The sequence below is a fragment of the Poecilia mexicana genome, unplaced genomic scaffold, assembly GCF_051168715.1.
Source record: "Poecilia mexicana isolate PSO_F unplaced genomic scaffold, ASM5116871v1 scaffold_3, whole genome shotgun sequence".
NCBI classification, from domain to species: domain Eukaryota; kingdom Metazoa; phylum Chordata; class Actinopteri; order Cyprinodontiformes; family Poeciliidae; genus Poecilia; species Poecilia mexicana.
Window position 1 is genome coordinate 19,017,179 of NW_028263372.1, and position 15,771 is coordinate 19,032,949.

Below are 15,771 nucleotides of genomic sequence, written 5' to 3' on the forward strand. Positions count from 1 at the left end.
TCTTTCACACCAGCTGTAGAAAGCAATGCATAACTAAAAGTCTGGTAAAATGAATTAATGATTTCAGCCATGAGCTTTTCTCCAGCTGATAATGCACCACAACCCTAGAGTGTGAAATCCTTGTTGCATTGTGAGTAGCCGGTTAATTGATTCGCAAATTATTTAAAGTTTGTGGTGCCCAGGGGAGCACTACGGTCTAATGGCAGCCCATTTCTACAGAGATAAAGGAAAAAAAAAAAAAAAAAAAACCTCAGCTAAGATACTACATTGTAATACTGAGCTAACAAGCATAATTTGGTCCTCAAGAGTAAAGCTATGTACATTTTGGATCTATTCAGTACATGTTCCTCAATGCAGACTTTATCGCATCCTAATCCTGTGATCCAATTGGAAATGCTGCTTTAATCAGACTTTTCGTTTTTCTCAGTTATAGTTTTATTATTTCTAGAAAGCAAGAAATTAAGAATGAACTCAAACAACCCCAAATAGTTTGATTTCAATGTCAAAATTGTATTTTTTTGGGCAATGGCACATCCAGCCAAAATGTTCATAAATATGTCATTATGTGTGTGACTTTTTATTAAATATACGTCATTCAAACATTCTGAAGCTCGTAGGAAACTACAAATAAAAGTTATGGAGCAGTTAAAGGTTAAAGATCACATATGATAATTTTTAGAACTCTTTCAATTCTTTTCAAGTTTGCAGCTTCTACTTATTTCCATTTCTGAAAACAAGAGAACTGTAAAAGAAAATACTTCTCCACACTTTATCTGGCTCAGACAGTGAGAACACATAAGTTGGAGATGCAGCTAAACTTGCAGGAGGAAAGTTTACCGAAAGTAGTTACTGATTAATATAATACCCATAGACACCTCAAACGTTTAGCCACTGTCTCAAAGATGGAGCCACCTATCATTGCTACGGCATAAACTATATGTTGCAAAACAAAACAAAAATAAATATTTACTGTATTCCTGTCCTGGAGCCGCCATTAAGCATCTACATATTCAGATGACATACTTTTATTCAAAAGGTCGACTTGATGCCATGTTTATTAACTCAGTGTCCATAGTGTTGGTAACTTCTCGTGTTAGAGGGCTTGATACATATGAACCACTAAAAGACTAGAAACATTTTGTTTTATTTTGTACGATCTCCTCTTTTTAAAGTGTGGAAAAAACATACAATTGCTTCAAAATTATGAACACAGTTAAATATGTTAATTTATAAAGGTTTATAATGGCATAACCACAGTTACTAGTGTCACCTGTGTAGAATAGAATGGTGTACAAGCTCACACATTTTCTTATTTTATGCCTCTTCGGCTGAAGTTGTAAGACCTCTGTGTTAATATCAAGAAACCTCTAATATTGTCCCATTAGCAACTGCTGTCATTCAGACACACGGTGTTGGCCTGATTTAAATAAAATGAAATGAAGATGGTTGTTTCTGCTCCCTTGGCTTCACTCATTGCCATAAACATATGCTCTGTGCCCGCTTCTTTCCATCTTATTTATGACTTTAATTTGTTGTGTGGGCTGCACAAGAAATCAAATTTAATCCAATCCTCCCAGGGACCCTGTCATATAATAACATGGTAATTTCTGTGTATCCTTTTGAAAAATGAGAAAATTAATTCTTCCTGACATGTTCTAATTATTCCAGTGTGAACAGGGGATGGGATCCCCTCCCTTCTCCCATCCTCCCCCCCCCCTCCCAGCTCCCTAAGTGTCAGTTGCCGACGGGTGTCGAGGTGCTAATGCTGACCAGCAGCGCGTTTAATTTGAAACATGAGCAGACACCTTTCAACACACCTTCCTAATGTTGGAGTGGCTCACACAAATTAATTCACTACTCATCTGGTAACGCTGACTGAAATTTGTGTGTGTGTGTGTGAGCAATGTGTGCATTTGTATGATGTGGTACAGGGACAGTAGCACCACTTGGACTAATTCAGATTAGTTAAGGGAACTGAAGGTGTGTGTCCTTGTGTATCCTACAAAAAGGTGCAGATGCATATTGTCACTGTGTTCTGATTTGTGCTTTTCCAACTATCCTTTTTTTTTTTTTCAAGGGGAATTTATGAATAGTTTGTAAATTCCTTTTTTTATCCTCTTCTTTTTTCTCAAACCAAAAGTAACTTATCAGCCATAACACCTAAGAGAACTTTGAGAGATCTAGTTGACTGTCACCACAAAGATCTTTGGCTAATTATTTTAGCATTGGCAGAGATTTTACTGTTTGCTTGTCACTGTCTGAAATTAATTCAGATTGTTTCTCTTTTTAGGACGACTAAGATTACCCAAACAATTTCCCTTGCCTAAATTACTTTATGTTACTTTCGTATGAGTCATGCTTTTACATACACTAAAGTTTGACATAATTTGGAAATGAGATGTTGATGTCATGGCTTTGTAAGCTTCTTAGGGAACAAGATTTTGGGCATATGTTTTTTTTTTTTTTTTTTTAAGTGGATATATGTTGTTTTTAAATCTTTCCTTTTCACATTTAAATCGTTCAATTGTGTTTTGTCAAAAGTGGAAATGCAATGCTTTGGTCTGAATTCCTCGTTATTATAGTTCCACAAGCCCCTCTTTTACCCGTGTTCTGAAGTGCGTCTGACAGCATCTCATTTTGTTGGCGGACTCTTCAAATGCGAATGAGGTACTTCACAACCCACCGCCCTCCAGATCGCAGAACGTTCCACTCTGCCACGTTCGGCCATTTTTGTAGTTCGGTGGGAGAAATAAAATTATTTACTGGCCTACAAAACATCCCTGAATGTATTTGAATTATTCTGTTCATGTAATAACACTATTCAAAAGTCGAGCTAAAAGCGAGCACACACTGGTAGTATAGACAGAAGGTACATTGCTGTCAAAACTGTCAAAACAATGGCCAGGATATTCACATGATATTTCACATTTCACATTTTTTTCAGCTAATTCCTTTGCTATGTCCATCATTTGCATGGGTGGAACTGAGGTCCTCAATCAGTCAAAGTCTTTCTTGATACTGGTGGATAACCTCTTTGAACTGCCTGGTTAAATGCTATTTTTCTTGGAAATGTACCCAATTGCAAAATAATTGCATGCAATTGTATAAACAAAATATCAGCATCAGACAGGTGGAGTTGAAAAATATAGGGAAAAAAAATGCAATAACCTATCATGAAGTCTAGAACCACAAAAAGCTGATTAGCTGTGTTATCTTTAAGAAAAGTTTTTCTAACAGATGCATCATAATTACAAGAAAGAGATGACGGATACATGAAAGTTCTTTAGGTCACCATGTGACTCAGACGAGAATGAAACATCTTCATGGTGCTTCCAAGTATACATCCATCCCCACGCTTATCTCCTTGTTACGCCTCTTCAAACTCTAAGCCATTAGCTAGGATGCTAATCTGCTTTCTCTACTGTGAGCTGTTGAATCTTTTAGTCTTAGCTCACTTTTCAGAAAAATATTGGCGTTGCCCACCATTTTCTTACTGGTTTATTTAAGGGAGCGTACAAACCACCTTGGGATGCTGTAACTGCTGCGCTCTGTGCGGCTAACTTCTGTGTCTCGCTGTTTGCTGCGCACTATGTGAGCCCGTTAATGACTGAAGACTGAGAGTGCCGACGTGTGCCAAGACCCACATGGCTGCTGGCGGTGCATTAAATCAGCAGTCAATTTGACTGGAAGTTTGAAATCTGGGCTAGGTTAAGGGATGTGCTGAAGCCGTGTTAATAGCTAGCTTGTTGTCCATATGGTACTGCTTTAATAGAGCACATTTGTTGCAGATGGTGGGAGACTTGGTTAAGCAGAGGCAGCTCTTGGCAGAAGCTCCTTCTTTGAACGGGTGCTGAGCTGCTCGGACTGGCCCATGCCAACTTAGTGAGAGCTGTCCCCCCATCATCAGTGTATTTGTTTTTAAGTTATGGCTGAATCTTAATGGATACAAGTCTTCCTAGAACACAAGAGATTTTGAGCACAATTTCCTGTAATCAGGCAATTTTCTCCAAATTTCATGTCTTTGCATTCTTAGTCCAAATTTAGTTACGTCTCAGCGTAGTGGGTCGGCTGAAAAAAACATGAATGCACAATGTAAGAGAGAAAGAATATGAACTACATAAGGAGCTATAGACAGAAACTCTGCTCGGTCTGCTCTAATTTATTTGTCTTGCTTTAACCCTTGTGAAAGGTCTGTAAGATTCAAGCGTCTTAGTGACGTTTGCTTCACAGTTAATACATTCAAGATCAAATGAAGTTAAGTACCTATATTTTCGTCCGTGCATTAAGTTTAGAATGAATTCATCGGCATCGATGCTTGTTGTTGGTTTGTGTGTGCCTGCACTGCGTGCTTTTTGCACTCCCAGAAGTGAGGAGACACGCTTGATCTGCTCTGCTCTGTTTGACGGTTGTTTTCTCACGTTGTCACTGGCTCGGTGTGCTGTGGCATGGTGATGGTATTATGTGCTCTGGGCCCAACAGAGTGGAGAAAAGAGCAGGGCTGCAAGTACCCCTGGCTATGCCACTCCCGCCTCCCCAGACACCTTATTGTGAGAAAAGTCTCGGCTGAGCCCTTTGGGCCTTGTGGAGCCACTGCTTCGCTAAGTGCTGGCCGGGCTGAAAGGCACAGTGTCCTTGGGCTTGGCTCATTCTTTCCATTTTCTCACAGGCTTTGTCTCGTAAGCCACTTGAGCAAGAATGGAAAATGCTAAATTACACCCATGCAACTAAAACTTAAGGTGTTTAAAGGCTGAGATGTTGTTCGTTGTTGGGCTTGTGTTTCCTATGATTATTTCTTGGTGCTTTTTTTTTTCATGATTAGTTTTAAAAGTAGCAGTTCTCACAACAGTCGTGCTTTGTATTGACTCTACTCCTTCTGAACTTTAAGAAAATCAAATTGAATAAAAGGACAAAGATGAGAATAAACATTGAGGATAAATGTCTCTATATTATATTGACATTATGCAAGATATATATATATATATATATATCTTTTCAAATCAGAATAGCAGTATATTTTATTGAAACAGAGAAAGAAACTTCAGCAGCCAGTAAAGTTTCCAATGACAAAATCGTTCTGCACAATCCTCGCTCTTTTCCTACCACTTAAACAAAATGCATGAGAGTTGCAATCAATTCTCAGTCAGTCTTAACACAATAAAAAGTGTACATTACACAGACCAATAACATTGCCTAATGGAAACCTGTTGTAAGTCAATTTTAGTCATGTGTCTGCAGTTTTTTTTTTTTTTTTTTGTGGGTACGGCTTCTGAGCGACCTATACAAGTGGTGACATCATGACCACATCCTTTTGCCTCTTTGGCGCTGTGATTCCCAGCTTGGGTCCCTTGTGGCCGAGCTCCTAGAAGCCACAGCAGCCTCGCCACACATGGGCTGCAGCTGGACCACCGCTGGCTACTCTGAACAGACGGGTTCTGTGGTCACAGGGGCTGGATCCACATCCATATATCTGCACAAAGCCGTGGATACGGGCTGCATGGAGATCAGTAGGCAGGGTTTATTTGATGCTAACATATCATCAGCGCAAACCAATGTTGTATGCAAATCCAATCCCTCAATGGAAAGAGATGTAATTAATGATGTCAGTTCATAAAAAAGAGGATGGATTCCAAGTCATATTTTTTGCTTTAATTAAAGACATAAGATCGTGCATAAGAGGAAGATGTATGATCAGTGTGTTTTTCTTTGCTTTATTCTCCCCTTTTCTTTTTTCCTCCTTCCCCATCTCTTGTTGCTCTTCTTCCTGATTATAACTCATTTCTCAGTTAAAAAAAAGATGTTCTCTGTGATTTTTCCTACCAGAACCCCACTCGCTGACATGGAGGGCTTTCTTCGTAGCAGCTTTTTACTGAGGTTAGTTTCATTTCCGTTGTTGCCATCTAGGATCACAGGTCGGGCGAGGGTGGTGTGGCAGGCACACGTTTGGGGGCTGGGGGGTTAATCTCTCTGACACATTGTTAGCTGTGGACTTTACCCCTTGTGTGTGTGCGTGCGGGTGCACATGTTTGCGTGCGCGCATGTGTTTGTACATTTGAAAGACTGTCCAACATAGATTCTTGCATATTTACCCAAGCTGTCTGTTATAGTTGTGTTCATGTATTGCGTTGGCTGTGAAGCATGCTCACCCTTACAGCCTTGAGTCAGACTGAAAGCACACATCAACAACTTGACGGTCACATACACATGAGCTCGCCCCACCCCTTGCCTCCACTCATTTCACAGTTTTAACAGCCTGCAGGTCAAGCTCTCTGTGTCTTCATACTGCATGCTCTTGTCTGACCACTCTCCTCATCTGCCCCTGCCTTGCTAAACACCCTTATCAGGGCTGGCTGGTTGAGGCAATCACTGGCAAATCAGTCTTGTGATGTACTCTTGTTTCCCCTTTCCTTCCTGTGTTTGTCTTCACCCTAATGTAAAGATTTGCATTTTTTTTGTGTGTGTGTCTGCCTTTACACATCCTGGGATTCTAATTAAAAATGTGTGCTGTCATTACACACAGTGGAAGTAAATAAGCAAGCTTATTTACCATTGGCTCCTTTCCTAGTCAACCACCTTCTCTAGGCTCCAGTGTTGCTCCCTAATTAGGGCTGGCTCATTAAAAGCCACAGCAGCATCTGCCTTTCAAAGCTGCTGTCAGCCAAACTTTACTAAAGCTAATGAATCCTCTTTGATTTCTTTTTCAAAAGGTCACTTATTTGATTAAATTAACAGCATTTTTTTTTTCTCCCACAGAACGGTTGGGGGCATTTTAAAAAGAAAGGACAATTTGATACCATTACTCTTGCTCATCAAAGCGTCCTTCAGGAATTCAATAGGAAAATGTCTTGCCTATTTGAAATTGTTTTTATTTTTTCTAACAGATGGAATCTCACATTTATTACCTTAAAAGAGGAGGGAGGGGGGCGAAGCTATTTTATCTTAGCATTTCACCAAAAGGGGAATAAACTCTTAGCAAAATCATCCTGTTTGAGTTGACTTTACAAGGACGATTTTTTTTTTAACACATACAAATCTATGAACCTTTTAATCTAAATTCTGTTGCACAAGACAAAAAAAGCAACTTATCACTTACCTTTTAATTGTTTATATTATCACATTCTAACTTTATTTACAGTTGCCGCGCTTAAAAGGTAAAATGCAAACTGAAAAATGTACAATATAAACGACACCGGCTTCTTTGGTGGGGTGTAGCTGGTGGTTTTTCAGAAATAAACTTGTTTAATTTTTGAATGCGCGCTACCATTTCTCATTTCCGCTTTTGTAGCAGTCCTGCAAAGCGGATTTATCAGCACCTGTTGAAACCGGTTTTAATGGGCATCCAAAAAGATGAGCGGAGTCGTACATTTTGAACAGTTCACACGAGACGGTATTTTTAAAAGAGAAAAATGAGATCCTTCACCGAATGCTTCTTACCCTTTTCTCCCACTATATGTGACAGGTTTTTCAGTTGTTTTTTTTTCAATGCCTTATTGCACCTCTAATGCACACCCTTCTGTCAATGTCAGTTTTAATTAAAGGCAGCAGCAGAAAGATATTATGCACACTGATTGAGGCCCAGACAATCGGGCCAAGATTAAAGGCAGGCTTTGCTTCAGGGTTAGCCCTTTTTGCTTTGATAAGACTTGTGTCCTGGAGTGGGAAGTGGGCTTTGAGGCAGGGGGTGAAATGGAAAGAAGCAGAGGTGGATAAGCACGGTTCTCCATTAAAGAATCCTAGTTTCTTTATTCTAAAAACAAAGTTAGGTCAAAGTGAGTTCTCTAAGCAGTGTCACACATACAAATCTTCTCCAGAGTGGATTGTTCTTTTGTTTTTTGACATTTTATGCTCCAGTACCTCATCACAGATGCTCCTTCTTTCATTAATGTGTTGAGTCATGAGTTTGGTTTTGAGTTGGCATGAGTTTTGGTGGCTCCCAATGAAACCACTTTCATTTTTAATAAACACGAAACCTGTTGCACAGTTATTGTGGCAAACACTTGGAAGTCAAACAGTTGGGAGTCTTCGTTTTAAGCCCCACTCTCAAGCTTTTGTTTCTGTGTCTGGTTTTAGTAAATAGGGTTTTAAAAAAATTCTCTGAACTGAGCCAAAAGTTTTCTGTCTGACTGCCTACGATTTGTCACTCAGTCCTCCTCAGCTTCTTTGTTGATTTCGCCTTAGATCAATTTTTTATATGTCTAGGCAACGCATTTATCAGCTTCTTGTTTGCGCAGTCAAAAAAGCGAGAGGGAAAACGAGAGTGAGCAAAAGAGAGAAACGGGAAGGAACTAAGCGCAGATATGTGAACAGAAAGACAGAGAGATAATGACTGAAAGAGAGAGAGAGAGAAACAGAGAGAGAGAGAGAGAGAGAGAGAGAGAGAGAGAGAGAGAGAGAGAGGGAGACGGGCAGACAGAGAGATCTTCAGTCTTAGTGTACTCCCAGTGGGCAGGACCTCCCTCTACATTTTCACCATTATTTGATGTAATGAAAGGAGAAAGTGTGTAACATTGAGATTGTTAATTAATTTAGCCTAACAAGATGAAGATAAATGAAACCCACTGAAGGTTGACTAGACTAAGGGGCCCACTTAGCATTCCTTCTGCCCTCAAGCCCCGTTTTCTCCTCTCCCCTATTACAATGGAGCTCAACTAATAGCTGCAGAGCCATGTTTGTGCAACCGCAGCGCGCACTCCACCTGCGAGATTCGATGTGAAACTTTTTTTAAAAGAATTTTTTTTGCTGTTGATCTTTTTTTTTCCTTTTCAAGATGGCCTAAACTGCTCTGTAATTGAGTCAGTTTGGAGTGCAGACATGCGGCTTTCAAACTGAGCCATCCTGACATGATAGATAACGCTCAGCTGACATGCCTGATTTTGAACAACGCTGACTTTTTGATTGTACGTATGCCGATGAGTACAATCTGGTTTTTATTTTATTTTAGGAACACAGACACTTTTATTAGACCCTCTGCAAAACACAAACGGAGCTGTGCATATGTGGTCAATCGCTCCGACTGTTTTGAGGTTCTTCGCATCTCGTCGCATGAATTGGGGGGTGGGCTCTCAGTTATAGACTGGGGGGCTACATTAGAGAACACACACTCACAATAAATGGCAATAGACACACAAAAAGAAGAAAAGACATTTTTCATACAAAACCAGACAGTTGCCTTGATCCACAAGAAAATCAGTAGTCTATCTAACTCACTGGGCACTTTGTACAGCATCTTGAAGGCAGCACAGACCAATCATTATGACACCCATTCTTTGCTCCGCTCGTTCTGAAGTCAATCCACAATGGGTTGTTGATTGTATGGAAAACACTAGAACAATTATGTCCTCTGTTTTGGTGGCAGCGCAGCCTTTTTAAAGTGCAATCCTCCATAATGGCCTCATTATTGTTATTCTTGGAGCGGGACGCAGGAGGAAGAAGTAGCCTCTCGCAGTGCGTCATTATTTCGTAAATTTCGATTAGCTCATCATGCTGTCTCCTGGCAAACAGAGTCATGGCTAATTAAAAGTGGGTAAGCAAGCACTCCTTGCCTGTGACTTAAAAGGTAGCTCTCGATGGACTGTTAATATGAAAGAAATGGTAAAAAAAAAGGAGAGGATTAGAGCCGTTACCCTGGTAACTCCAACTTCCATCTGCGAGGGAACAATGAACTTGTGTTCCTCTACCACCTATGCCATGAAAAACAGAAAGCAGGCCAGTGAGTGTGCTGAAAGGACAGGACCCTTTTTAACAGCAAAGTGGGATGCAGGTCTAATAGGCTCTTTGGTGGGAGTTGTTAGGCGAGACCACTGGGGGATAGAGGACCACAGAAAAGTCGATGTGTTAACTTAGGACAGTGAAGTATTTTATTTTATTTTTTTAACAATAGCACTTTATTTTGTGCATTTATTGCTGCTTAAAATGACCAGCTTGGCAGAGAAAAGCTGTCAAAGCTGCTTTGATTTCCCAGTCATGTCTCATATGCTGGAACTTGAACTATAACAAAAATAATTTGAAACACAAGATTAATCTTAACTCACAATTACTGTTGAACAATTTTTCCCAATAAGTAATGGATTGCTGTAAAATTAGGCATAAATAATAAAAAAAAATAGTAGGGATTCATAGAAAAATCTGTTAAAGTACCTCATATAGGAATGCTGCTGTTCTAAAACACAAGTTTGAATGATCCATGACTAGATAGGGACAGTGTGTGTGCTTCTCTTTAAGTTTTATGTCCCTTATTACAGCTGCAAAGCGTCTGCTCACATTAAGCAAATTTATGACCGAGGCCAGCTGAACAGCAGTACAGGTTAATGAATTTGGCATAACTAATTAAATGTTATTGAGGGATGAATATGAATCCTGTGTCCAGGACATCCAGCAGACAAAGGGGGCAAAAGTAAGAGAGCTGGGACAAAACGCCTGAGATAAAGCTGAAGACAAAATTCCTCTAGTGAAATGACCTGGTGAGATTATGTTTTGTTTTTGCAAACACAAAAACCTTTTCAGGTCCCAAATACTAAAGAAAGAAGGTTAAAATAACTTATTAATTTAAAAACTCGAACATCCTCACTAACATATTGTTCGATATGTTAAATGCAAGACAAGACAAATGGAAAAAAATGTGGGCAGAGTCATGTAAACAGGATCTTTCTGATCAACAGTCTGACGGTTTTGTCTTTCATCAAACAAGTGCTGCAATATAAAGGCGCCAATAAACAAATGAATAAAAAAATAATAATTTGAGACCCTCAAACAATAGGTAACAAATGAAGAAAAAATATCATTGGTAGGTGAATATTTGAAGATTTAAATTTTTAAAAATATGTATTTTTACTATTTTCCATGCATGGTGATTTTGCCATATTTAGCTTAAATATTTCCCGCCACTCTCTTTTCCTCTGTTGCACTCTCACTAACTCCTCTACACACCATGTCTGACATGTGCTCCCTGAGAGCAAAGCCTTTCAATTTAGATTTCAATTATCATGTTAGTTTTGTGATTAGACTTTTAGTCCTCCAGGAATCAGACCTCTCTGCTCCTCTCTATTCCACTCTATTCCACTTCCCCTGCAATCACATCCCATCTGATGAATTGCGCATATAATTACGGAAGTTATTGAATATGCAGATCGCTGCTGACTCTTGGTGTGCAGTTCATATCGCATCAACTCTAACTGTACCAAACAAGGGCCTCTGATAAAGACCCACTCTCATAATGAGAAAGGGGTAACGTCAGCATGAAATAAAGGAAAGGGTGACCACAAACTGCGTGTACCTGTGTGTGTCCTAAAGAGCAAGCTGACTCTGGGCTCGGCCACACTCGGACCCAAAATCCAGCAAAGCACAGACTTGTCTGAGACCAGTCATTTCACAAGGTGTTTATGAATCAACCAAAATTAGGTATTTCCCCCATGTTACAGTATATTGCTACCATCATACTCGCCATCCCATGATGCAATTCCATGGAGGTTCTCAGAAGAGGGAGTGAAGCACTTTACAGGCACACCCACAAGAGGAGGATGTGGGAAACGCTTAAACTTTTGATAGCTTTTAGAGCGCTTCCCTGAAAAGCTGGCTTGAAAGCAAATAAGAAAATATATTTTTTTTTTCTGACTAAAGACAGCGAAGTCTTTGGACAAATCTAGCTGTCTAAAGACTTTGGATTTATTACTTGCTCCTCGACAGCTCCAAAAAAAAGATACATTTTACACAAAAAGTAACGCTTTGGGGATTTCTTTGGCTAAGATTCACAAAGAACTATGTCTTGTGTTTTTCATTTATGCTCCAGTCATGTATAGTTGATATGCCTGGCTAATACTTGAGAAGAAGATTTACAAATTGCATAGAAGCTGCATAACAGTTCACAGCGCGTAATCGTCCAAACAAATAAATAAGCGAAAACATTCAAAAAGCAGGCCAGGCATAATATGGGTTTGATTGCTGTAATAACAATAAAGATGTTTCATTTTAAAGGTATACATAATTGAAAACATTGCATTTTTAAATGCGATGTAAATAAAAATATCATTTTTTTAGACAACTTTTTTTGACAATGTTTTATTAACCTTTGAGCAATGCCTGTCATATTTCCTTAAACCAAAATGTGCCAGGGATATAAATAAATTAGGCTCATCTTCCCAAACTAACCTCTAAGGTCTGCAAAAACAAATCCCTTGGAGTTCTGCAGTAAAACAAGGTAAATAATTTACTAAGTGACCACTGAAATTGTCCTGCCTCTTACTGTAAAAAGTGTGTTGCAAGTGTGGCGACCTTTGTCGAGTCCCACCTATTGTTTGCAGAATGGTTACACACTCCGCAGGCTGTGAAATACACATCTGCTCCCTTTAGGTCAGCGCAGAACAGATAGACAGGCGGGGTTTGTGCTTAGGCATGTGTGTGTGTGTCTGTTGGGTCCTCAGCTACCTTTCTACACAGCTTAGCTGTAGCCTCTATCTTCTTATCAAATATTTGTCTGTCCTTCACTCACTATCTGCTCTCCTTTCTGTTTGCTTTGTTTATTGAAACCTATCTCAGGCAGATTGGCAACCTTTTCTGAAAGATTGTTGCATAACATCTGTGAAATTAGTGCTTCTGTACGTACATTTTATTCATTTTTTCCTTCGGTGTTCTTAGGATTTTTATTGACTTCTTGAGACGAGGATTTTTCACATACAAAGTAAATTCCCGTTCTTATTCAAGTGATTTCACTTTTATCCCGGGGAGCGAGGCGAAGCGTGCTGCATCCCCTGCATTGTGCTCAGCTGAGGCTGAGCATAATGACTGTGGTGGCAAGAAACCACAACAGAGCCAGGGCACTGCTGCCTGAGAACCAGAGGCCCGTGGCCCGCAGCCAAACACACACAAATCCTGCTGCACACTTGTGGCTTTTTAAGAAAGCAATTTAGTTAATGATTTCATTTTGGAACCCTGTCATGACGCTTGTGTTGTCTGAGCAAGCCTGCAAAAGAACTGCGAAACCAACACAAAGGGGAAGGTATCAGTAAACACACGCTACTGCCTGCAACCGCAGAAAAAATAACATACAGCTGAGAGCAAAATGGCATAAAAACACATTAGTAATAGACTCTGTTAGGTACAGTTTTAATGGTGTTTGCTCTGGATGAGGGCAGAGAGGCGTCGAAGCCACTGGTGAGACATTTCGTGTTTCAGTCAGCATTTAATCCACTACAGTACCCAATTCCTCAGCGTTGGAAATGCAGCACATTTTTTCTGTTCGACCATGTCTGTCAGCTCTCTGATTATATTAGAGCCATGTTTCACATTCATTTACTTGGGTTTCCTCCGTGCCGCACCGTGAATGAAACCATTTCAGCATTGCTAAAACAGCACCATGTACATGTCTTTGTGGTGAAGCAAATTTTTAGGCAATTACCCAGATCAGTGGCCGAAGCTTCTGTTTTTTTTTTTTTTCTTCCCCCGTCATATCTCCCCCTTTTTCTTTCCTGTTGAGAGTTTTTCTCTGATTCTCTCTCTCTCTCTTTCTGTTTTGGCTGTCAATCACACGTTGTAGGTTTTAACCACCTCCAAACAGAGCCAGGCAGCTTCATCCTATCCAACCTGTCAGAATGACACACACTGTTGACCATGCTTTCTATTCAGCTCCAGCAAATTAATTGGTTTCAGCAGTTTAAATCAGCAATCAATGTCAGTTTTCCCAACATAATAAGCCTTAATCATAAATCTTTGAGGTGTGGCTCGCCTGACCCCTATTCATCATGGCTCAGCTACAGTAGATGGCCTCATCTGGGTGGAGCAAATGAACTACCCCTGTTTTGATTTTCCAATTGATGTGTCACATGAAAGGTGGCTACTCAGCCCAACTATATCCCAGTTCTCCTAATATCCAGAGGCCCGCAGACAAAGAAGGGGAATAAAAAAGGCTTGTATAAAAGGTACAGTCCTTACTGAAGTATGCAGACTCCCCTCAAATCCCTATATTTTGTCAAGTTAAAACTACACCTTAATAGACAGTAGCAGACAGAAAATAATTGTAGAGTGGAATAAAACTCAGACAGTGTCCAAAATGTTCCAAATAAAAATTAGGAAAGCGTGATTTACCTTTGTCATCATCCACCCTTTTTACTTTGATACAGCTAAAAAAAAAAAAAAAAAAAAAAAAATCGAGTGCAACCAAATGCATAAAATAATAAAAAAGAACACTCTCAGTATACAGCAGTTGTTCTGCAAAAGCCTCAGAGATTTGTCAGAGAACATTAAATCCATACAGCTTCAGGATAAGGGTGTGGAGCCGTTTTTAAGTCAAGGTTAGGTTTTAAAAAATATCCCAAGTTTGGACATTTCGTGTAACACTGCTCTATTATCTGAAATTGACTTACCAAGGCAACATTGTCCTCATAAATTATTATGCAAAGAATGTTAATGAGAGGAGCAGCTTAGAGGCCCATGGTAACTCGGCAGAGCTACAGAGATCCACTGCTTGGGGGGAGAAATAATTTGACAACACAAATATTTGTTTCAGCCTTTATGAAAGAATTACAAGAAGAAAGATTGTTGTAGAAATAAAGCTAAATGAAGCCTGTATAAGGGATGCAAGAAACATGCAGGAATGTGGTCTGCTCAGAGATCGAAGTTGAATATTTTGAATTAACACAAGGTTTTCTCAGCGAAACAAAACTGTAGCATTGTTAAACCTGAACTATTTCGTAAATGGGCAAACATTTCAATCTCCAGATGTGATAAGACGGTGGTGAAAAATTGCTCCACTAAGTATTCATTTGGTGGATTAAAAACACACCGTTTTTTATGATTTCATTGGTTGAATTTTGCGACGATGCACTACTTTGCATTATGTCTGTAAAATTCAAATACATGTTAAGTTTCTGACTTTAATGTGACAAATGTGGAAAAAGTAAAAAAAAGGGTGTGAAAAGTAAACTGTAAAACTACGATAATAAATGTCACTGTTTTTTTTTTTAGTGAACAAAATGGGAGCGAAAGCAAAAGAAGGTTTACATTTTCAGCCTATAATCTAAAACAGTATGCGATTATGAGTAACAAAAAAGGCAACTTCTTTATTTCTAACAATAAAAAAAAACGGCAGAAAGACAACAGAAAATAAACTTTTTTTTTAATTAGAATTGTGAAGTTTACAACATTTGGAAAAACAGCATCCTGCCACTTGTGTGTGAGCCTTTCCATTATTTCTTTGGCAGCTGGGCCAGATATTACTCCACATTTTAAGTGCATTCTTTACTGCACTGAGAAACTTGCAAATGCCAGAATGGGCCTCGTCTAAATGGGGCTTTGTTTAAGATTTTTTTTACAGAAACGGCTCCCTGCTCTATATGTCATCTGTCACTGTTTCTTCTTTCTTTCCTTAAACAATTCTCAATTGCTTCCATCAAAATAGTCCAGGTTGCACGAACAGAAGATTTCTTTATGATTGAGTTCCTGCCAAATACCAGTCTCTGTTTTCCTTCTGCCGCTCACAAAGGGCTCATAACTTACTGTCAACCACAAGGGAAACCGCAAAGCTCCACTGTTGCTCATCAAATTCAGTTATGTTACTTGATGGCTTGTCTCTCTGCGAGATTTGCTCAAGTGCTGCAGTAGCACTACAAAGAATTTTGAAAGTAAACAGGCCCAAAGAAAGGGAGGAGAAAAAAAAAACCCACAATACTTTGTGAGCATATTGTACTCATTTCACCTTAATGCATCCTCCTCCAGCTAGTCATTTGTGCTTGTTAAGGCCATTAACAATTTTTTTTTTTTTTTTTTTTTTTTTTTTTTTTGCAT

At 39.4% G+C, this 15,771-nt stretch overlaps 1 protein-coding gene across 1 annotated transcript in view; it reads left to right on the plus strand.

Moving 5' to 3' along the window:
* Positions 1 to 15,771, plus strand: part of sox6 (SRY-box transcription factor 6) — a 140,233-nt gene that overhangs the window by 23,852 nt on the left and 100,610 nt on the right. Inside the window, exon 3 of the mRNA XM_088004270.1 lies at positions 5,821 to 5,871. Within this exon, the coding sequence (XP_087860396.1) occupies positions 5,837 to 5,871 (35 nt within the window). The 5' untranslated portion in view covers positions 5,821 to 5,836. The remainder of the gene's footprint in view (positions 1 to 5,820; positions 5,872 to 15,771) is intronic.